General features: G+C 42.3%; 3 protein-coding genes across 9 annotated transcripts in view; 1 reads left to right on the forward strand and 2 right to left on the reverse strand.

Annotated features, from left to right (window-relative positions):
- Window positions 1-1480: 1480 nt before the first annotated feature.
- efhb (EF-hand domain family, member B) lies at window positions 1481-9456 on the reverse strand. Of its 2 annotated transcripts, XM_052066034.1 has the most exons (13): window positions 9221-9456; window positions 9019-9078; window positions 7895-8038; window positions 7503-7677; window positions 7294-7404; window positions 7080-7200; window positions 6472-6552; window positions 6328-6395; window positions 6090-6250; window positions 3884-4091; window positions 3597-3809; window positions 2548-2729; window positions 1481-2027 (listed from the first exon to the last, which is right to left on the reverse strand). In XM_052066034.1, the coding sequence occupies exons 1-13, from the start codon at window positions 9254-9256 to the stop codon at window positions 1881-1883; spliced, it is 1707 nt and encodes a 568-aa protein (XP_051921994.1). In that variant the 5' UTR covers window positions 9257-9456; the 3' UTR covers window positions 1481-1880. The 2 variants fall into 2 exon arrangements, with proteins under 2 accessions (XP_051921994.1, XP_051921993.1); XM_052066033.1 differs by lacking the exons at window positions 9019-9078; window positions 9221-9456 and adding an exon at window positions 8123-8250.
- Window positions 9457-9700: 244 nt separating this feature from the next.
- Window positions 9701-14423, forward strand: rab5ab (RAB5A, member RAS oncogene family, b). The gene is made up of 6 exons (XM_052066049.1): window positions 9701-9893; window positions 11583-11781; window positions 12463-12614; window positions 12910-13032; window positions 13235-13328; window positions 13563-14423. Exons 2-6 carry the CDS (start codon window positions 11616-11618, stop codon window positions 13676-13678), a joined length of 651 nt encoding a protein of 216 aa, XP_051922009.1. The 5' UTR covers window positions 9701-9893; window positions 11583-11615; the 3' UTR covers window positions 13679-14423.
- Window positions 14424-19972: 5549 nt separating this feature from the next.
- Window positions 19973-24344, reverse strand: part of znf385d (zinc finger protein 385D) — a 101360-nt gene continuing 96988 nt past the window's right edge. For all 6 annotated transcript variants that reach the window (XM_052066041.1, XM_052066042.1, XM_052066040.1 and 3 more), the window contains 2 exons: window positions 21834-21926; window positions 19973-20713 (listed from right to left, as the gene is read on the reverse strand). In XM_052066041.1, the coding sequence (XP_051922001.1) occupies window positions 20474-20713; window positions 21834-21926 (333 nt within the window). In that variant the 3' untranslated portion in view covers window positions 19973-20473. The remainder of the gene's footprint in view (window positions 20714-21833; window positions 21927-24344) is intronic.

Raw genomic sequence — 24344 nt, forward strand, 5'->3', positions numbered from 1 at the left:
TCCTGTGTAAAGTGGTCCCTCTCCTCGCTGAGCAAACTTCGACCTGGGCTTCAACTCGAATGAGTTTGAGTGAAGCAGGTGACATATAACACACATGTTGTGTAATATAAAGTCACCGATGGCACCGAGAGGTTTAATTCAATTGTACCGTTCAGTGACTTGAAACAATAATATGAAACCCTAACCAAGTTTTGAAGCCTGATTTGAATAAAATGGCTGGTCTCATCAAATGTAATTTCTTGTGACCGACTACATGATTAACTTGTATTTTGTACACTTTGTTTGTCAGATTCCATTGACAAAGGGAGCGTCTGAGAACTAAACGGTGACCACCGTTTGGCACAAGAACCGGAAACCAACTGACTGAATATCATCAGGGGAAAAAATGGTGTGGTCTTTCATGGGACCGTGGTGCCGTCTCATGAGGTCATTGCAATCATTTAGACTATATATTTAATACTCCATTCACCATTTTTTAAAAATTGCATCTTCATAAAATTTTGCTCAATGAAAAATCACAAATTCAATACATGGACTGGGTCATTTTTCCGCGGTTGTGTTGCAGTTTGAGTCTGGATCCAATCACTCCTCTCTTGCCCAGAATCAAAAATGGCACAGGCCTGTGAACCAGGAAGTTATTTGGAAACCCGTTTTTGAGGCGCATATATGGGACACCCTTTGTCCTCTCTGATAAGACAATTAAGTGCACTCGATGGAAAAAAACGTCTCTCACTAGGAATATCTATTTCTGCTACGAGTACCACTTTTGATCCACAATTAAACCTAGACCCTATTAGTATCAACATGGCAACTAGTAGTTTTGCCTCACGAGTAAGAAAGTCAAACACTTGAAGGTCATGAAAATACATTCAAATGAGCAATTTCGTGATCCATCAACTTTAATTATTTAAAGTAGCAGTATTAATATTGGCGAAACTCACCTGATATTTATATTGATATAATTAGTGAGGCAAATTTTAATTATTTGACCACCTGGGATTTTTTTGGGGGTGTGGGGGGGTACTTGTCAGACAATTCTGTGTATCAATTCCGAGTAAGTCGCAAATCAATGATGAGGTGAGACAGAATAAGAGAATTCTGATTTTGAACTTCTCCAACAATGTGTCAGCACTCTGTTTATATTTCCCGCTTATTGATGATCCCGGTGTAACTTGCAAAACTTTTACCGCTTCAATATCATCAAAGGTGGAAGACGTCAACATGCAGAAATGCGATTTTGACACGATTGCCGTGTGAGGAACACAAAAAGACATTTGAATGTAGCAGAACATTAATGCGTCATTCATAGTGTTTAGATCACACAAGATGATTCATTTCCTCGTGACGCGCTAATGAGATTAGGCGTAGTGACGCGATGTCAACGCGACAGCGGACGCGGCGTTTAAACAATTCGTCACGCCATCGCGTCACTCCCTTTTAAATGGCGGCAGACACAAAGAAGCGCACGCGACACGTGTGATGAATTCATATTTTGATTTATTTAAAACTATTTCACAGCGTCAACGAGTCGAGGCGGCATGCCAACAAGACGCTTCATTAATCCGCTTAGCCAAAATGATGGCAAAATAGCTCCGTGAAGCCAAACAGCCTGTAAATGAATTGTTTTGTCCCTTTGATGCAATTAGACCTCAAATATAATGTTCACACAGAACAAATGATTTAAAAAAAACACAGCAAATCATTTGCATGACTCATTTATAAGTCCACAGCATTCCACCACACGTCTTTGTTCCTCGGCTAATTAAAAGATAGTTTTCGTCTTGATAGTTGACATTTTGAATCATTTCATCGTGACATTAAATGCCCACATTTGGTAGAAAACTAAAAAATAGCCGCTAAAACCAATTTTTTGGTCCTCACTAAAAAGCATTGATTTCCTTGAGTACCGTTCGGAAGGATTCCACGCAGACTTCGCCGCCGGGATGCTTCGTAGAGGCCAGATTCCAGGCCTCCTCGAACGTCTCTTCGGGAAGGTTTGCACCCACGTTGCTGAAAATCTCAGCAATCTGTCAATGGGAATCAAAATACTTGTAACGCAAAAAAAAAAAATCTTTGTCTTGGGAAGCCAAACAATGGAAACTACACTTAATTTTTCCATTTCCCAAGTTTTGTGATTTCATGTCCTGTTTTTATATAATATTTTTCTCATCTATTTTTACATTGTATTTCCTCATTGTCGGTACAGTGTCCTTGGGTGGCATGAAAGGCGGTTTTAAATAAAATGAATTATTATTATTATTATTAATATTATTACTTTGGACCGGACCAAAAACAGACTTAATTTTCTTTTCGTTTTCGCAAGTGAACTATATTCCTTAAGCACCTCGACGTGTGTGAAGATCCGATATTCCCATTGGACAGAAATGACGAGGGCGGCACCGAAAGCACAAATCCAGAAATGGACGACAACATGCGATTCTTAGATGCCGCATTCTTGCTCTGTATATCCGTGCTGCTCTTTGAGCTATGAAATAATTTTGAGCGCCATTTTTTTTTTTGTTCAATAGTCCGACGTAGCATACATACTTCTGACTTGGAGCGTGGGCAGAAGAAGTGGTCCTGGTAGACTCCTTGGCGTGCGTAAACTGATGGCAGCAGCACATCCACCACTGAGACCACGTCACCGTAGTTGATGTTGTTGTTGAACCTCCGGTTGCGCGGCGGCACGAGGTCCGTGCGCACTGACGGTACACCGAAGGTGCGAGCGTCTAAGGAAAGCGAACATGGGTAGAATATGTCGCAATACAGTCTTCCCTCGCCATCATCCAAAACAATTGGATGATATTTGCTTATTTGAAAATGCCTATTTAATGCATTTGTCAGGGCCTAATAGATATGAAGACATTTTTAATATTGGTCTATTTTCATCAAACAATTAGGGGAATTATAATTAAGATAAGAAAATTAAGATAATAAATTGAGCCAAGAATACTTGGCTCAATTTTCTTGTTAAATCAGAGTTGGGTAAAAAAAAAAAAATATATATATACAGTATATATATATATATATATATATATATATATATATATAAATCGCATTATTTTGACCCAATTTCATGTATTCATTTAAACCTCAAGTTTGGGTCAAAATGGAATAAACCAAATTTTTGCATTGTTGTGACCCAATTTGTTATATTCATGTAACCCTAAAAATTGGGTCAAAATTGAATAACCCAATTTTGGACTAAAATTGACCCAAGTGTGGGTTTTTAAACACAGTAGTTTGGTCAAATTTAACTGAAAATGAGTTCTTTTTGACCCGATTGTTTTTAGAGTGTATAGAAACAAAAGTAAAGTCATTTTGAATGGCAACTTTTTGACTTTAAGAAACACTCAAAGAAATCAAGCTCAAATGTGGTATTCACTCACAGTTACTTATTTTACACCAACCAAAGCGAAAAAAAATTATGGATTCACCCTGTAAATTTTAATTCCCAAAATTAGCACCCGCATAAGTTTAGATCAGCTCATTCGTCTGCAATTAAAAACGAGTCGGAACACCTCGGACATCCGTGGCACCAAGTGGACCGACACAAATCAAGGCTCCAACGTAGTGACCTGATAGGAATAACTTACAAGATGGTTGCGGCTCCTCCGCAGTGGCCCCAATGAAGGAAGCAGTGGTGATGAAGCGGTCTGAGTGTTGCTCGGGTCGTCTGAGGGTCCTCACGATCCTCTTTGAGCTGCCGGTCTTGAAAGGTTCCAGGTCACTGGTTGTCAACAAAGCGCCACAACCAGGTTCAGACAATCGCAATTTGTGGTCACAGTCTAAGCCGGTCTGGAACTGGCCTGAAAATATACACCAAAAAATGAATAAAAATGGTTTGTCTTTTATCGACAAATTCTGCACACATGGTACTCACTGTTCATGACCAAATGCTGCTCCCGTTTGTCCAGCGGCATCTTGTCCTTCAAGTTCAGAAAGTTGGCAAACTCCAGGAAGTTGATGAATCCGTCTCGGTCGAGGTCGCAGTCGTTCACCACGTCGTCCAGGACGGCCTCGCTGGCGACCACCTGAAAGTGACGGCACACCTCCTGCAGGTCCTCCTTGTCGATGCGCCCTTTGCCTTTCTAGGGACAAAAATCGCCTTTGTAGTCAGATCTTTGGACCGTCGCGGTTCTCAATCAATCCATCTCCCGGGCCGTCCGGTTACCAGACTACTTCCTGGATTGCGGAGATTGTTCCTATTTCATTTTATACATACTGTATGGAATTCTAAATCCGTGTTCACTGACGAGTAGTTTGTCCAAAATTACCGTATGTTGCCGTAGCCATTTTCCCACTAATCATTAGCAGCCTGCGTATTTGGTAGCTGGCCCTTCAGTTGGGGAATTTAGCGAAGTAATCTACTGTGCGGGCGGCCCGGTAGTCCAGTGGTTAGCACGTCGGCTTCACAGTGCAGAGGTACAGGGTTCGATTCCAGCCCCGGCCTCCCTGTGTGGAGTTTGCATGTTCTCCCCGGGCCTGCGTGGGTTTTCTCCGGGTGCTCCGGTTTGCTCCCACATTCCAAAAACATGCGTGGCAGGCTGGTTGAACACTCTAAATTGTCCCGAGGTGTGAGTGTGAGCGTGGATGGTTGTTCGTCTATGTGTGCCCTGCGATTGGCTGGCAACCGATTCAGGGTGTCCCCTGCCTACTGCCCGAAAACAGCTGGGAAAGGCTCCAGCACCCCCCGCCACCCTAATGAGGATCAAGCGGCTCGGAAGATGAATGAATGAATGAATGAATGAATGAATGAATGAATGAATGAATCTACTGTGCCGCTATCACATCAAAATTACAGAAACCACAAATACAAAAAATCTCAATCATCTATCAAGGGTTCACAATCAGGATTTATCAAATCGGGAAAAGAACACAGAGCATGTTTGAAAATCTTGGAATATTAAATGCGTGCGGATCACAGAAGTCTTTTGCTCCTCAGACCTGGCCGCAACAAGTTTTGCTCCGATTCACCAACCAGAGGATGGAAAAATGCTGGTGGGTCAGAGAGATGGTACCGTTAGGCGAATTCAAAATTTGATTGGTTAAAGCAGGCATGTCCAAAGTCCGGCCCACGGGCCAAATCCGGCCCGCGGTCGAATTTCATCCGGCCCTCGGCCCCTGTCATAAAATCAGTGCCGTCTGGCCCGCAGGTTGGGCGCAATGGAACACGTGTTGCATTGACTGAGGTCTCGTAGACTGGTGAGTGATGTTTCATAGAGTACTGCTTCCCTCTAGTGGCTAAATGAGTAATAGCATTCACTAAATGAGTAATAGCATTTAGACACTAGAGGGCATCACTCACGAGTTAACAAGACATCACTCCGTGTTTATATTGACTGATATGTCATATTTCAAATGATCCTTGCAGTTGTGGATATGTGTATTGCTTGTTCATTTCCCTGTTGTTTGAGTCAAAGGTTTTGTGACTATTGAAAAGTCATGGTGATACATTTTATGTTTCAAATCAATCAATTTGCACTCAGGAGACTTCTGTTTAAGAAAAAGTCAAGTGAATAAGCAGTTGCATGTGATATACCTGTTTCAAATGAACCAAAAGAAATTCTTAAGATTGTTGAAATTAAAATAAAAATGGCAATGTGAAACAGACTGGCTTACTAAAATTTGTTGAACAATATTGTTGTTCAATGTAAAGAATGTCAGCCAAAGTCGGCCCCCCGACATTTTACCACATAAAATCTGGCCCCCTTGGCAAAAAGTTTGGACACCCCTGGGTTAAAGGAACAAGTAGGCCCCGAGTTAGTCGAGCAGCATCAGTATTTTGTTTACATCTGAGTTGTTATTTCACGGCCGATACGTAATTACATGTATTTTTTTCTATAAAATTGTACACACAAAAAAAAAAATGTCAAAGACAAATCCACATTCTAATAAAGTTATAACTCACCAAAACGCAGAAAAAGTAAAACGCTGTGAATACTTTCCGGATACACTCAATGTATTTTCTTTGATCATTTCTCAAATGATTAGATGCCCTAATAAATTTAATAAATGTCTTTGTTTCATGCCTGAAGTGGGCCATAGACCGAATCATCCCAATCCTGGATTTGTGAGTCCATGTGTACCTTGTCATAGTGCCTGAAGGCTTGCAGCAATGACGGGAAGTTCTGCAAATTGATCACTTTGAGGCGGTTCCGCACGGCCATGGCCAGGCAACGCTGGCGCTCGCTGCCTCGCTCTCGCTTATCCACTGGCTGCTCCGCTGAATGGATCAGTTCCTCCACACCTGCCCAAACACGTGAAAACGTCATCGCCCACCTTTGCTCACGCCATCCACTCTCATTAAAAAAAAAAAAAACTCACTGTATTCATCTTGTGGTATGATAATTCCAAAGGTGCGGTCTAGGGGCACCTCAACGTTGTTTCCTCTCCTGGGAGAAACACACGGCAAGTTTTAAAAGTTGAAGTTTTGACGTAGTTGGTGTGAATTTTTTTTTTTAAACGTACTTGTTCACGTTTCCAATTTGTCGTTCCAACTTCTCCCTGCTGTTTGGAGATCTCTTCCACTCGGGGTTTGGATTGTACAACCTTCAGAAAATAAATGATTAACAATTTATGAGTCAAAAATTCAATACCATTGAGTATGAGCCCCACAATTTTCATTTCACACTTTTCCATCATCCCAAATAATAAATGACATTTCATGAAAATTGTGGTAATATTCTATGAATATGAAATCATACTGCAACCCTTGTCATGATAAACGGGTCAGATTATGGATGGATGCTTATTAAAATACATACAGGTAGGTAAAAATGCCCATTGAAAAAGATCAAATAAACACTTCGTATTAAAAAAAAAAATCTAAATCAGTAAAAATCAAACGATAGATAATGTGAAGTTATAAATAAAATCTGTAATTGATTAATGATTGATCAAAAGTGAAATAGCAGTGGCCAGTGGTTCCTGACAACTGCTGCACAGCAACCACCACAGTCACATGGTCTTACATCTTTAGAGAACCGCTAATGATAGAACTGGGATCAGTAAAAAGCTGTCGGTACAAAATAAAAATAAAAAAAATACACAAATCAAAATGTTGCTGTTGGTGTCACCTGGTGGATTCTCCCAACCAATGCAAACTTCTACTGACTTGGCGTCCGTCTTTGCAAAAGGGCGTCTGGATCCCAAAGCAAATGCTTTTGTCATAGTTGTACTTCCTGTCTTTTTGCTCACCTGGAACACAATTACAATAGAATAAAAAAGTGTTCTTCTGCTTTGATCATACAGCTTTGACTTGTTTAACTTTTCGTTTTGCAGAGTTCTCACCAACAAAGTATCCGTTGTGACTGCGAACGTAAACCTTGTGCGCCTCCTGTTCCTCCTTTTCCAGCTCTTCCAAAGTTTTAGGAGGATAAATCAAATCGGCGGCTTCCACATCTGCACAAAAATAAAAAAGAGAAAAAGAAAAAAACAGTAAGAAAAAATGAGAAACCAACCACACTCAAAACCTAAAGAGATTATTTGGAGTGACGTACCCCGAAGTGTTTTAATTCCAAACGTGGTTTGCTCATTGTACCAGATGGGAAGTCCGGCAGGGTTTGGCGAGCGTCCCTGTAACGCCGCCTTCCGTGAGGCAATCACAGCCTCACTGAATTCCTGCAGCTTCTGTTGGAACTTGCTGACAGGTTGCGGGTTGAGCAAAACCGCAGCCTGTCACATGTAAAATAACAGTATCATTTTATTTATTTTTTTTGCAATAACATTATTTAAGGCATTATTCATAAAATTAAGCTAGGATACATTTTGACCTCAAGGTCGTGTTTCCCCGCCTCTCTCCAAAAATCAGACGGAATAGATTCCAGTTCACCCGTGACCCATTTTAAGTGCGATAGAAAATTGATGGATGGACTTTCAAATGCCAGCTGACCGTTTGCGAAGACTTGCTGCAGAGACCGTGAACGAGGGTGGCGGCCACTTTTGGGTCGTTGGCCTTGCCGTGGTGCACTCGGACCATGCCGAGTCCTGGTCGGTTGCTGTTGCGGTACTTTCGAACCATAGGCGGAGTTGTGGCCTGGAAAAAATAACAAGTAGAAATATCACCGTGTTGACATATTTATCATGGCTTTGTGAAACCGAGGATATGTTGCAATATGACCATAGTGAGCCTGCAAAGATACTCAGAAAAGTACCAATCTTCAGATTCTTTCATAGAGATTCTTTCTTGTGCAGTCAGATCCAGAACGCACAATCTCTGCCAGCAAAGGCAGAATAATGCCATGACTGTATGCCTTGTGACACTGCATCCTGCCATCCACAATTAGATGATAGATGTATTCGGCAACATCTATTGTGACATCAAATAATTATTTGACACCAAATCTACTTTCAACATGACTCAGGGTGGGGGAAGTAAGCGTCAGGTGATTAACTTCACTTCCCTGTCTGCTTCAGTGTCATTTATAGTGTCACAATGGAGAAAAGGTGGAAGACACAAAGCAGCAAAGGCATACGATCGTTACAACTTGTGCTGTCCCAGCTCTGTTACGACTTACATACTCCCCCTGAAAGCAAAAAAGTTGCCTGGAAAACTTTGTCCAACCATTTATTCCATGTATGTCAGTGTCAGTATCCCATAACAGTGACCTGGTGGAAAGTGGGAAATTGACACCTCCCAACACCAATTGTTGCTTTCAACAAAACCAGGCAGGAGACTTTAGTGTGAATAATTACACGCGCTTGTATTTAGGCGATGAGATGACCTCAGAGATGAAAAAATAGCAGGCCGGCTTTGAGCACTTACTCCTAGTTAGTGTCTTACTATGTAAAATTGCGACATGGATCAACATTTCAAGAAAATGACATCTGTTGGACGTTCAGTGACACAAATGTCTTATTTGGATTTAAAGTGAATCAATGTGTTTAATGGTGGTCATCTAACTTGTATTTAGTTTCAAACATTATCAGTGTCTTTTGAAAGCCTGTATGTTAAAACTAATGTCCTAATTTTAATCAAGCCTTTTAGGGTCCCTCAAAACGCTCATTAGAACTTACCCTTGTTATTTCTTGAAGACAAGTTGCTGCTCTGTCCCCAATTGGAACTTGTTTTCCAGCCTGGCGTGTGTGTTGGTGAGTGAGGGGGGGATACAAATGAAATGTATATTGAAAATACAGATCAGCTCAGAGTATCAGTCAGAAATTTGGCTAACGGCGGTGGCGTTCTGTGAATAAACTCAGACAACAAAGGTTTACTTACCCTCGGCAGGTCTGCTATCCTCATTGCGTCTGTCATACTGAGCTCCAATTGACTTTTAATACTTAAAATAATGTTCAACTAAGAACATATTTCTTCGAGGACGACACAGGAGAGCAGGCATACCAACCGTTTGTTGTTGCCTAGCAACATTTCAAAAGGACACGCTGTTATATTGAAAAGATTTCATTCGAACACAAAATAAGAGTGCGTCCGAGTAAACGCGAAATTAAATAAACCGAAACTGACAAAAAAAAGATTCGAACAAAAAAAAATGAATGTCGTGTAGACGAACGAGTTAGATTTATATTGAATGTAGACATCGCCATTTTGTGTTCATTTCTCAGCCTTGTTGGTGTTTTATCAAGCGAGGATTTTAGGCGCATAATATAAAATATCCCCAAACGATAAGAATGAAGTCGCGCGTTTGATTGGTGGGGCTCGGTGAGACGTAGGAGGATTGCCAGTCGCAGTCATACGATCTGTCATCATCGCTCGTACAAAGCCTACAGGGAAGTTGAGACAAGTGGCGGAGCCTACTGGAGCAAAAAAAATACATTCAAAAAAATCTAATGTTTCACTAATCCCGCCAGACATCAAAGTGCGTAGTTTTGTTTTGTTTTTTCGGGGGGGACTCTGTCAGCAGCATTAGACAGCGGCGTCGTCTCTTGGCTGGGTGAGTAAAGGAGCCCATAAGGAGAAAGCGAGCTGACGGCTAACCGGGGGGGACTCCACCCGACACGGCCGCGGCTAAACACACGTCCAACCCCGAGCGCAGCGCCTCCTCTGCGGGCTAGCTTGCTAGCCTCAGCCTGCCTTTAACGGCGACGCTGGAGTGGAATCGAGCAAGCTAAACCGCTAACGTGGTGACTCAGGCCCGTCCGACCGGCTGGATTGCGCTACTTTTGATTATAAACATGGACGCTTGTGAAGCATTTTGACCACATTTGATTGACCCAAAAGACAGCGAACGGATTGTGACGCTAGCCAGCTGTTTGCCATTGACGGCTAACATGGTAGCTGTCATTAGCCGTACACACCCAAATCGAGCGCACATACCATCACCGTTTGCCAAAACGACACTTTAACGCGCAAATGTACACACACGCTCCGTGACACCACGCGCCGTCAAGTTGACATTGCCACCAGCTAAGAATCGCCTCTCGGTACGGCGTTGCGAACTTAAAAGGTAGCCGCTGTGCTAACGTTAGCTAGTATTGTGCTAGTTCGCGCTAATCAACAACAACCGAACGAGTTGGTTGATTGAACTTGCTCTCGTAACGCGTTACACGCAGACTACTGCAGTTCGCAGTCAAATGTGTTAAATTAATCACGTGGCCAGTTTGTCTGGTAATGTAATAATATGTTAGTTTGGAAAAACTGCCAAGGAAACTGCCTCCGTCCTAAATATTCCCACATTATTTCCCAGAAATCTGTTTTATAACCATTGCTCCACACCTGTGACCTAAAATAACGACGATGACGACGAGACAACGATAACTAAATGAGAATATTGAGGTCAGGTCGTACCATGGACATTGTCATAGTTGCTGCAACTACTTGTTGAATTTGTCAAAGCAGCCAGTGTTTGTCGTGTGACATTGGGAATGCCAAACCATTCCGATGACTCAGTCGATGTGAACGGTCGTTATCATTCAAGTCTCTTGAGGTGGGAGGTGAGACTCTTCACAGTGATTATCGTTGCTTTAGCCCATGTGTACTGAGCAGTCAGATGTGAACTCGCCACATCTGCGGTGCTACATCATATGTTGGGAAAACCAAAATGAAAACATACAAACACATGGGAAATGTTTGGGTGTTGCTGTGCATTAAGTATTGTGTGATGGTGCACAATAATTACCATCAATCGAAGAAATATCGCTCTTGTATTGGCTACTTTTAGATTTCAAGGTCTCCGGGCTAAATCCAGCCTTCCAGTTCATTTTATCTATGCAACTCTACTTCTGTTCAAAACTAGTTATGAAAATATAACTTACTGTTCCACTTGTCAAATCCTTTATCTCCTAAAAAGAAGACAAACCATTGATGTTGCACTTTCTTAAAAAGAAAAGGTTGAACATATTTAATGTTTTATAATCTGTTCCTGTTTACACAAAAGAAAAGCGTGTTTTACATTATCTTCCTCCACTGGACACAATGGGAACTGAACCCCGGGGTACATACCGGGGTACATGAATTTTGGCATTGGACCACTTACCATTAAACATTTATGAAGTCGTTTCATAGTTAAGCAGCCCCTTGAGGACAACTACATATAATTTTGTCACTTTAGCCTTAACTTGCATCGTGCAGGTGCTTTCAACATTCAGTTGTTGAGGTGACATTTGCCCGTGTGTTTCCGCAGCATCCACAACAGGAAGTGTGCGGAAAAAGCGACATGGCAAGTAGAGGCGGAGCTACCCGACCCAATGGGCCCAACGCCGGCAACAAAATCTGCCAGTTCAAGCTCGTGCTGCTGGGGGAGTCGGCGGTGGGGAAGTCAAGTCTGGTGCTCCGCTTCGTCAAGGGACAGTTCCACGAATTCCAGGAAAGCACCATTGGAGGTTTGCTTTTTTTCTTGTCCCACCTGTCATCGGCAAAAAAACAAACAAAAAAATCTGGTAAACTTCCTGCCCCATTCACACGAGTTGGAAAATGAACAGACAGAAAAAACTTGTTGCTGTTGATACCTTTTTTTTTTTTTTTTTTTTTTTTTAATGAATGCCTTAATGCTTTTTTATACTTAGAAGAAATGCCGAGTTTGAACTGATAATTGCCTTTTGTGTTTGAAATTGCTTCACTGGATATGGTTCGAGACAAGAAAATAGTTTGCTGCCCGGAGCCATGTCTAATCAGGAAGTCGTCATTTCTGTCCGTGAATTATGGTTGAAGCGCTACATCTCAATTGAGAAAAAGATTTGCATTTTCGGGAGGAGCTACATTTTGCCTGGGTTCTTACTGAAAATGACAGAGCATCTTTGCTGCATGTACATGTGCACTTCCGTGCATTTAAAGAAATACAAAAATAGAAATAAAATCATCTGTAACCCAGTAATTTGTTCTGGTTTGAAAGGTTATGAACTCTTGATGAATTATAGGCAAGTCCAAACATTTGGGAGGGGCAGGTCGACTACTTTGCTTATTTAGTTTTTTGCGTTGTTTACTGCATGATTGTTATAAACCTAAGAAGGCTGACGCTAACACCCCCCCCCCCCCCCCCCGTCTCATATTGGTGCTCCCCACAGCCGCTTTCCTGACTCAGACAGTCTGCTTGGATGACACGACGGTCAAATTTGAAATCTGGGACACGGCCGGTCAGGAACGCTACCACAGCCTGGCGCCCATGTACTACAGAGGTGCCCAGGCCGCCATCGTGGTCTATGATATCACCAATGAGGTACATCCCTCCATTTTCTATCGCATTGGGCCTTTTTATTAGGGTCGCGGGTAAAAATGGAACTGACGTTTGGCCAGTGTAGTGGGTTACAACTTTCACACTCATCATCACCTGTATGGATAGTTTTGATTCATAAGTGAGATTGAGTCTGACAGCGTTTATTTTTTTTCTGGCTGGTGAAATGTGGTACAACCTGAACTGGTTGCTAGCTAGTAGCCGGGCAGAACTGGTTGCTAGCTAGTAGCCGGGCATATACGGTACATCCAAACACCTGGCTCATGTGTCCCCCGCGCAGGAGTCGTTCGTGCGAGCAAAGAATTGGGTGAAGGAGCTCCAGAGGCAAGCCAGTCCCAACATCGTCATCGCGCTCGCCGGTAACAAAGCCGACCTGGCCAGCAAGCGAGCACTCGACTTCCAGGTGCGTCAAAATACACCATCACCCGTTTGCTCAGCTTTTTTGTTTAGTGTTACCGAATGAAGTTGCCGCTGAGAGTTTTAGTCACATCGTACCGGCTGAGTCGTTTGCGTTTTGAAAATAGTTCCTTTAATGCGGCGCTTTAGGAATGTGCCCCAAGCACGCGATAATGAAGCGGATATCATGGACCCTGTGTTGTGTTCAGGACGCACAATCGTACGCCGACGACAACAGCCTGCTCTTCATGGAGACGTCAGCAAAGACCTCCATGAACGTCAATGAGATTTTCATGGCCATCGGTGAGCATCACCTCCTGAAACTTGGATTTCACGTACTGTATAACGCCATTTCAGAATTTTTTTAATGTGAATTGCATTTATTAATATGAGTATATTACATCATGTAAAAAAAAACGTATCACAATGCATGAGACAACCTTGAGAGTTTGATGACGCGCAAAAGCTGTCAGACGTAGCAATGGGCTCCCGGGAAAAGCTGCTTGTTGACGACGCTTTGTGGTGATATCGTTGTAGCCAAGAAGCTCCCCAAAAACGAGCCCCAGGCAGCTAGCGCCGGCGGCGGGCGAAACCGGGGAGTAGACCTGACCGAGTCCGCCCAACCCAGCAGCCGCACCTGTTGCAGTAACTAGGAGGGCCGCCCGTGGTCTTGGTTACCACACACACACACATACACACACACACACTTTGTTCCTCACCACCCCAGTCCAAAATAGCAAAAGACTTTGTATAGCTGCATTTCTAAAATCTTTTGTTCCTCCTCTTTCTTTTTAAACAAGTGTACATCAGTATAAAGGATGCATGTTATCACTACAACGCCTGAAGTAAACTAACTCACCAACACAAACGCTCCTTGCCCACAAAATGGCTCTCACCGTGACATGCCCCCGCCTTTTTCCCCAGTTCCAAAAGGAGGGAATTTTAAATTTTTTTTTTTTGCTTCCTGGAGGATTCATGGATCATTTCCCCCTTCCCCTGAGTCAACACCGCACGTGTAGAAATGACCACGCAACGAAAGAGATTTTGAACAAATGTACAGTTGGTTTTGCTTTTTATTTTATTTTTTTTATTCATTCTCTTCTTGTCTCCAACTGGTAAAGCTGTGGTGTTTCTTTTTTTTTTTTAATAATTCCAATTAGCTCTGTGTAGTGTTATTAACAAAAACAATGACAAAAAAAAAATCAACTCTCTGGTGTCACGTTGGAAAGGAACTTTTAATCGCATTGCACAGTGTTGATCATCATGTCTTCATTTTATACGAGCGAGTGCTTGTGACCCGCTAACGGCTCGATGGGTTTTAACCACGCGACGGGCCTAATCGGTTTTTGAGTGTCTGAATACAACTTAATAAATTCAATAAAGATTGAATCTCTTGTACGTCCTCTGATCTCTTGCTGGATCAATGGTTGTGCTTGAACCAAATCTTCATCATAGCCAGCAAACATTTGTATGAAAAATACTTGCAGCCCATGAATTTAAAACATTTGATTCATTTTACTTACATCATTAAGTTACACACAAAAAAAGAAACGCCGCACTGTTTGAATGGAACAACTACACTGGCGCAGACATCCCCGTGGTGTACGTTTGAGAAGGTTACGGTTTTTGCCACCATAAACCAAGAAGACCCCTCGTACCTTCATTTTCACGTGTCCCACTGCAGCAGTTCCCTGGCATCGCCACGCGAGGGCAGTAGTGCGCCGTCACAACGTCCTCTTCATGCTTCAAAACACAGGGTTGAAATGTCATTTTAAATCATTCAAATGTACATGTTGCAGATCTAAGAAATGTTATCAAGGTTTGTCGGCTTGTATTTGGCATGTTATGACCCTCCAAAATTAAAAATATACAGTATATAACAGGCTTTGATCTCTTGCCCTAACCAAGGTGACAGCATCCTTATTTACGGCATCTCTCTGGTGCTCCCTGAAGGGTGGCAGCAGGCTAAACTTTTCAGACGTGCTTTTTATTTTTTCTCCATTAAAAAGTTCCCAGGCACCTAATAAAATTATTTATGGCATGTATTTGTCGCTTCCACATGAAGGCATTTAAAGGTTTATAAAAAACTGCAGCTTTTTTATTTTTCCGAGCCTGTCTATCGTGTTTTGCATCGTGCGTTAGACGAATTTCATAAAGGTCATTTGGGCTCATAAGTCCTATTCATCGGTACGTCTGTATAAATAAAATCCTTGAAAAAAAAAACGATGGGAAAATGAGCAGAGGGCTTGGAAGGTAAATAAACAAATGAACAAAACATACATGGCTGTGTAAATTGCAAACAAAAAAAGCCTGGAAAGGTAAAATATCTTAAATCAAGGCAAACTCTGCTTGTTCCATGTCTGCCTCTATTTCTTCTTGTCAGACATTTTTGATGTAAGAACATCACACTTTTTTCCCTTTAGTGTGTAAAGAGAAAATATGCGTCTTCTAAATCATTATAGAGAATGATTTAAACCACTAAAAATATGGTCTAGCATATAAAATGAGCCATTAAAACCAAAAACAAACAAACAAACAAAAAAAGCCAATTTCAAAATGCTCTGGGTCTGTTTGCCGAAGGCATTGAAATAATGCCCAATTTAACTCTCAATGAAATACAACTGCTACGATCCGTAAAAATGCTCATCTAAGCATCTTTTTTTATGCCTGCACAGAACGACCTATTTGAACTACGAAATAAAAATTAAATTGTTGGTGGCTGGAATATTTCTAGGCCGTGACGAGGTGCTCAGAATGCCAGTGTGAAGCCGCCTGTCCACAATCACATGCTGGCCATTTTATCTGTTTTTTTTTTAAACCTCATTCGCTCTTCTGCTTTCCTCCTGTGTGCCGACTCACATCCAACAATGAGGCACTCTAAAGCGACCACATTAACGGAATATCTGAAGGGAAGATACAGTTTGTGGGACACAGATATAGCTAGCTCGCTAAGTGCACAATTGCGCCAGATAACTGCTGATGCGAACAAAGGCACTTAAACTATTATATAGGGGGGGAGTGCGGCGACTCTTCACTTTACTTAGGCCAGCTCTACGACTTCATTTAATTGATAGGAAATCTAATTTTGCTTAAATTAGTATGTTCCTCATTTTATTTATTCCTTTGTGGAAATTGTTTTTGTTGTTTTGTTTAATCTGTTAACAACAAAGCCAGCGGCAAATTTTCCACAGTACTGTACTATGTTCCCTTGTTCTCCATCTTGGGACAAAGAGCACAGTGTTCAGCGGGCGTCAAAGTCAAATGGTTCGTCTCACCTGTCTGAGCCGCTAATGAATAATTCCATCATGGTTGGAGCCGTCAATCATCGGGGAGGCGTGATTAAGTAGAGGTGACCCGCAGAAGCTAATGAGAGCCAGTACAAGAGCTGTAGCGACGATTATAATGATGACATTGTTCACTTTTGATTGACACTTACTCTACGTTTCGTGTTGTTGAATGCCACGGAAAGGTTCGAGTCATTTCCCCCCCACCCGACCCCAATGGTCTCCAATTGCTCTATTATTGCACAGGACAGGTACAAATGTGAAAGAAGTGTGTCATCCAAGTTAAAATGGTTGTATTTATTTATTTTATTTAAGACTAAATTTGTTTGACTTCTCTTCTCACTTGTGTATGTGACTGCTCCAGGAATAAGATTTTTATGACGACATTAAAAAAAATTGGATAAAAATGGTTTTAGCAATACCACAGACTTTAGATGCTATTTCATGTTAGCATTAAGCTAGCGAACAGGAAATCTAAGCCGTTTTTTAAATACACAATATATATATTTTTAAATGTTTATTTTGACTTTAAACTTCAACCGGGAGTGCCAATGAAGTGCTTCAAGCCTCTTTTTTTTTTGACTAGCTGTTGAATATTTGCCAAACTGTTGGTTATTGTGGCGTGAGTTGAGTCACAACCACCAGACAGCGCTTGGAGTCCACTCACCCACAATGCTATTTTGGCAGGGTCGAAAACTTATCACTAATATGAGGAAATGCTACACAGATAACGGTAGACAGTTGTTGTGCACCGTGGTGTCAAAAGAAGGGTCCAGCTTGCGCCTGAATCTCATTCAGTCTCTTTCATCAAAGTGAGATGTGAAGGACAGAATATCAACTGCTAAACGCTTATTTTATCATGGCTTTCAGTTTTAAATTGTTCTCCTGCTGGCACTACAGTCCTGATGCTACAATGATATGATTGACTGATATGTCATGTTAAGGTTTGAACAAATATGCCATTTTTTGGGGTGTGATGATTTTGGAGGAACAAGGATTTGGCCTGACGCCAGCGATTTGCATGAACACAGCTAAGAAGGTAGAAAAAGAAGGAGAGGGTGGCCACAAATCCCAGAGCTAAGAGAGTTACGGAACAAGAATGGATGTTTTAGTAAACATCAAGCGAGATTAATAAATGAAAAGTGGCAAGCTATGATAAGTGCACCCGGCTGTGCTGTCCACATTCATGATTCTCAAATTAATTTGATTCGCTAAGCCCAGAAGCTAGCATACACCGCTACACAGAATCAAGCCTGACCACTTTTGTGCCCACCTCAAAGAACATTTCACAGACAGCGAGCATCTGCTCTCATCGGACGTATGAAAACGACACAAAAATGTTCTTGACATCACTTTGCGTTACTGCTTTTGGAGAGTGCGCAGCTAAAAAAACAACAACAGTGCGATTATGGTGATGACGTCCGTGCTGGACAACATTCCAGATGTTTCCTTTCTCTTGTGGTTATCAGCCGCCCTACTTTTTCATCAATAGACGCTGCTACAGTAATACCTTTTACACTGATAGGCTAGTTACCGGTAAGTCTACCGATCTACCCTCGATCTCAAATACGGTATGCCCTCAGATAAAAGCAATTCATTTCGTGACCTCCAAACATTCGCATGAAAATGCTATTAATGCTTTCCAGCTTTCCCCCAAAAATGCGTCACTCCTTCCAAAATGTTCTAGTTAAGAAATTTCTTCCAGAACATATTCATTTTGTAAGTAGAGGTACCACTGCATCAAAATATCATTTGCTTGGAGGATTTACATATGAGTTTTCTATTCATCTGTGAGCATTAAATAACAGATTATGCGTTTGTTTAAAATACATAACATGTCATTCTACTAGTTTTATGTTTAGTTTAACCGAAAAATCATGAGGATACTTGGACTTTAACCTCAGCTAGCAAGGGTATGTTTTGCCAGCGAGCCGTAAAAAAACCAACAAGGTTCTTCCAATACGACGGAAAGGACCACAATGGTGAATTGAAAATTGTACCTGGAGTAGCACAGACCCGGTCCACCTCGAGAATCTTGGATTGCAGGCGTGGCAAATCCAAATCCAGAGAGTGAAAACACCGTCACAATGTTGCCAGGGGGAACTCGATTATCAGAGTAGAAGCACCTGTGGCAAAAGCCGAACCCTGGCAAGGTTTCTATTTTATAGACCCGGATTTGCCACCTCTGTTGAATTGAAAGTAGAATCATCAACATTGTTGGGTTTAAAGCTCGGCTAGCTTGTTAATCGTGTTGGCTGGCCTTCAAATTCAACAATGCAGATAGGACAAAAAAATGTTGAATCGAAAATAGTTTGATGGGATTCTTGCTCTGGCGTTTACAAGTGATTGATTTGATTTTCAGAGATTTAAAGAAAGTTATCTTAGTGTGTTAGAATTATGTGGGTTCGGTCCACGCAAAATCCATAGCATGGACTACTCATTTTATTTATACTGAAGGCACGTGAAGACAAACACAACCAAGAGGGGGCGACAACTCCTCCCAAATCCTTGTGTGTTCATTCACGCGTGGGCAGACGCTGCTGCTGCTGTGTGTGCGTGTGAGTGTGTGTGTACATGCACTTTGTGTGTTTGTTCATTCAACTTTTGACTCTTGAGCTATTTTGAGCTCTCGGCATCCAAATCTGAAGGCTCGGTTATAAAATGTTCATGCAAGCAGCCGAAAGCCATCACAGTTGCTTTGTTCAAAAGTAATTTCGAGGGATTCAGTTGTTCCTTCCCAGAAATGTTCAATTCACTTGCTTCCAAATTCTTAATTTTATGGGATTATTCATGAGGCTTTTGATGGGAGTAGACCAGCAAAAATTTGAGGGATTATGCATCACAAAATGGTCAAAATCACCAAGTTCCAAACGTCAGTAATTTTAAGACAATAAAATGCTCTTCTGCAGCAGTCTTTTCCCCATTTTTAATGGGATTATTTACCCTTTCATGCACTAATAATGACAACCTGTAACCTGATAACATGATAAAATGTCCACTGTAGTAACCGCTGTCCCTGAAAGGGTTACATGTGTTTTGTTTTTATGGAAAATTCCTTAAATATTTTGAGATGATTATAAAACAGACGATGGTCAAAGTCATTGAGTTCAAAAGTCATTATAAAGTATTCAAATGCTCCTTCCAAGCTATTTTTTGATTCTTCTCAAAACTTTTTCCCTTGAGTTTAACTTCCTTCCAATTTTTAATGCCATTAGTAATGAACTTGGTGGACCTAATCAACTTTTCCGTGACTTAAATCTGAAAATCAGAACCACATTTAACAAAGTAGGACTCTTGTTTTATTTCAAATGAACACTTTTAACACATTGGACAGATAACACACAGAGGTACTGGTGATCCAGACACCACACACACAGGCACGCACGCACGCACGCACACACACACAAGAACCTTCTGATATGGGGTTTTGGTGTGAAATTTCAGGATGACCCGAACTTGCAAGGTTTGTCGCGTCACAGTTTAGAAACCAGCCCTGGACCAGTTTGAAAATGGTGCTTAGTGAAGAATCTTTAGAATCTTCTCTCATATCTCATAGAAGAATCTCTATGAATCTCATCTAAATTTCCCCATTGTGGGACAAATAAAGGATATCTTATCTTATCTTATCTTATCTCTATGAATCTCATAGAAGAATCTCATAGAATTTTTTTCACGGATCCAACACCTACTGTGAATTTTGCTCTTCAGCTCGTTATGGTCGAACAGCAAGTCTTGCAAAAAGCATTGAAACAATAAATGGATTGGAATTCAACATTTTTACAAGAGGTCAAATTAATGTCACCTTTCAAGGTCATTTTAGGTTCCTCTGGAAATTTCACACCAACACAAAATACCACCATTTTTTTTGACAAGGACTAATCCATAACCCCCCCCCCCAAAAAAAACGATACCTAGTCAACCATTGAACACCGTCAAACATGCACATCAACAATAGTTAAAGTGCAAACAGGAACGTGAGTGCCACCTAGTGACACTCATGACGTAATGACACTGCATAGTTCATTTACGTACGTGAGTGTGTGTGTGTGTGTGTTACATTATTGCCCTCATGTAGCTGTACAGGTTGACTGACAGCGCAAATCTTGAATCCTGGATGCATAGACTGGTCCCGCATGAAATCCGTTGCCACTGCCCAATCTGGGTTCAGTATGGCGCAAAGAGGACTTGAGGGTGGGCGGTCCTTATAGGGCCAGCGGCGGGGCGGAGCAGGGGCGTGGTGAGGGGTGGAGTCGGGAAGAGGGCAGGGTTGGAGGCGGGGCCGTGGGTCGGGCGCTGCGGGAACGTGCTACCAAGAGCGGCAGCTGCGGCAGCCATGAGCTGTGTGGGAAGAAGGGCAGCCAGGGGGGGGCACGGATGCTCTTTGCCCAAACTTAGCTTGATCTGCTGACAAAGACAAAATTAGGGGACACACACACACAAGGTTGATGAATTTGACAATCATTGAGTTTGGGTCTAAGAGGTTGAAAGATGATCGTAAACGGCTTCTCCAGTTCAGGATGCAGCGCATCCAGTTCATCTATTGATGTTCATATACTGTACCGTTGTTGGCGACCATTTTATTGGAAATGGTTCCAACGAGCTCCCGTTATATCGTACAGATTTGTTATGTCCCTCGAGTAACGTCGTAACGAGGTTCGACTGTACATGTTTTTGATGAACCAAAAATCTTTTGTTTCACGTGTTTTTGTCAAACATAAATGCCGAGTGTTGGCCTCTGAGTCCAAAGCAGTTCAATCAATGAGAGCGAAGGCAACGTAGTCCATCAGTATCAACGATACACAGAAGAGGAAAATGGATTCTGCAAGAATGGCACAATGTTTCGGCGAAGACATTAAAGTTAAATAATGCGAGACAAAATTCACAAGATAGTAGCTGGAATTGGTGTGAGTTTGCGGATCCAGCCTCAGCCTCAGCCTCACACACACACAGTGAAGCTAATAGTGTGAAAAGGTGACCAAAGTTATCCGGCCTAATCTTCTGTATCCATAATGGAAATGCGGCGCTCCGGCGGCGCCGCCATGTCACGGCTTATCAATCACTGTTGGAGGACGAGGAGGGGGCCGAACAAGGAAGTCTCAGAAGTCCCAGCTCCCCTCCGTTAACTCGCTCAATGATGGGTTGAGAAGGGGGGTGAGAGACATTTTCCTCACAACTGGTAACAACCAGCCCTCCGGAGCTTTAGCTCCTCTTCTTCTTCCCCCTTTTATCCTTCATCTTCACACTTTTAGTCTTAGAATGTAGTCTTACAATACTTGGCACATCAAACATAATGCTATCGTACATGCTATGATAAACGTCATAGCATTCTCCTTATATAACATTTAACACAATTGTCAAATGTACTCTAAAATCCGACAACAAAAGTGCTTGGATATACAAGTACCTCGTATAAGCTACGGGGATAAAAGCAGATGCTAATTTTTCAGGTCAATGTCAACTACATCCTTATGGAAATCCAACCAAGAGTGTTGTCGGAAGCGCTAAACGTGTGTTGCTAGCTTACCGTTTGCTTGGTGGCTCCTTTGCTGTAAGGGGTGTATTTGGGCTTGGCCGGTTTGCCTGCCGCTCTGTCTTTATGACGACGACTGCTGATGTGCTGAGGGCAGGATGGGGAAAAACAAGAAACATTTCTGGATTACTGAAACAAACTGTGTGAAACGCCCAAGAGTTGAGAAGAGTTTGTAGAGAACAAAGGCACAGTCCCGAGTGCGGTACAGGACGTTTATCGGCTTGCTCACTAAATACAGTATAAGCCACCTGGTGAGCATAGATAACCCCCCCCCCCCCCAAAAAAAATGAACAAATAGTTGTCAGTGTTTGCACAAAACAATACAAAAATCAAAAAGTCTAAAACAGTATTGGGGGTTAATCCAAAAAGAACCTTTAACCAGTGCACTGAGAAAACGGTTTTAGTCAAGGTGGAGGTAATTGTGAACGGTTCCAAATAGCCGTCAGTGTCAGGGTTCGGCGAGACAACAACAACAAAAACTGTCACTGAAAGCCTACTAAAACACCTGAACTTTATTTGGCTTGTCTCGGAAAAGAACCACTTACCTGTGAGTTGAGATAATAAGAGTTAGGTCTTAGTTAAGGTGGCAGAAGCTATAACCAGTTCGAAAAAGCTGACAGTGTCAACACAGCGCCATCACGCTTTTGCTCGGAAGCAAGAAATGTCAGAAAAAGCCGACTCGAACATCTGAAGTTTATTTGAGGTTAATCAGGGACATTTTAAATGATGGATATGTGGTGACTTCCATTTAACATGAGTTTGAATGTTATTTGTTTATTTTCAAGACAGGAACATGGGCAGTGATGGACATTATCTCAAAAAAATGTTGTCCCCACTTGGATTTTTCAATTGAGTTGTGCAGGTTCTAGGTCGAAAAAGTTTTAAAATGCTTTATCGTGGTCGAATAGGGTTCACACAGATCATTCAGCTGCTCTAAATCCGCATTGCTGAATAGCTGACGTTGCAATCATTCTTGTTTGTGGCGTCGAATCTTAATATTAATCGTGCAGAAGCGCTTTTTGAAAACGCAAAACTAGCTCGTGCAGTTCATCTCGGTTTTGATAAATCACACGCACATGCGAAATTCATTGATCTACATCCACAAAGTGTAAAAATGAACTGTGTGGCAATTGGTCGGTGGCCAGATAACCCTCCACATCTGTTTCCATGAGCCACCGTGGTTTTGTTTTTTAAAATCATGCCCTGCGTGGTTTGATTGGTCCTGCACTTAACTGCTGCTGCTTGTTCTTCTTTGTTGACGTGAAAAATAGGCGAGTCACATCTGGGTGGAATATCTCAGCGTGAACTCCGACAAAAGCCACGTCTTACAAGATTTATATGCCCCTCCCCCCCAAAAAAATCTGAAGCGGCGTGCAAAATTCAATTTAGCATCCAGTGACGTAACTTCTATTGGGGAATTTGACATGATTTTAGCCACTTAAATTTAATTAAATGGCTGGCCAAACACCCTGAAATTAGTAACACGAGTTTTGTCTTTTTGTTGTTGTTGTTTTATATCCATCCATCCATCCATCCATTTTCCGAACCGCTTAATCCTCACCAGGGTCGCGGGGGGTGCTGGAGCCTATCCCAGCCGTCTCCGGGCAGTAGGCGGGGGACACCCTGAATCGGTTGCCAGCCAATCGCAGGGCACACAGAAACGAACAACCATACGCACCCACACTCACACCTAGGGACAATTTAGAGCGTCCAATCAGCTTGCCATGCATGTTTTCGGAATGTGGGAGGAAACTGGAGCACCCGGAGAAAACCCACGCAGGCCCGGGGAGAACATGCAAACTCCACACAGGGAGGCCGGAGCTGGAATCGAACCCGGTACCTCTGCACTGTGAAGCCGACGTGCTAACCACTGGACTACCGGGCCACCCTGTTGTTATGTAATATGAGGAAAAAGACACTCGCGTAGTTTGTTTTGGGTGGTCTAAAGGAGACAGCTGGTTTCCACATGGAGTGTATCATGCATCTGCTGATACGGCAACGCAAAGGGAAGGGCCGTGTTCCATTGCTATGAGGGAGAAGCATCAACATGAGCAATGTTTTTGTTGGATTTTTTTTTTAAATGTATTCTGCGATTGGTTGGCGACCAGTTTGGGGTGTAGCCCAACTGCTGGCCAAAGACAACTTGGATAGGCTCCAAGCACGCCCCGTGACCCTGCTGAGGACAAACGGATTAGAAAATGGATTAAAGGAAGTCACGCCGGCCTCTCAAGACGGAGGGTCATCGACGTCGTTCACCGTTTGTATTTTTGCGCCACTGTTGCCACGGTAACGCGACCAACACGACATTGATATTTCCGAAGACGGACAAAGATTCCGTATTGCCCTGATTCTTTTTTTCTTTTGACAAGCTGTCTGATAATGATGCAAGTGGAACATTGCCATGGCAACTGACGAGCCTGAGCCGCCGCATTATGACAACCGCCAAACATCAGCTCCACTTACAACATTAAATACTCTTGCAGTCAATCTGAAATAGACACCTAC

This window comes from Hippocampus zosterae, chromosome 5 (assembly GCF_025434085.1).
Source record: "Hippocampus zosterae strain Florida chromosome 5, ASM2543408v3, whole genome shotgun sequence".
Taxonomy (NCBI): domain Eukaryota; kingdom Metazoa; phylum Chordata; class Actinopteri; order Syngnathiformes; family Syngnathidae; genus Hippocampus; species Hippocampus zosterae.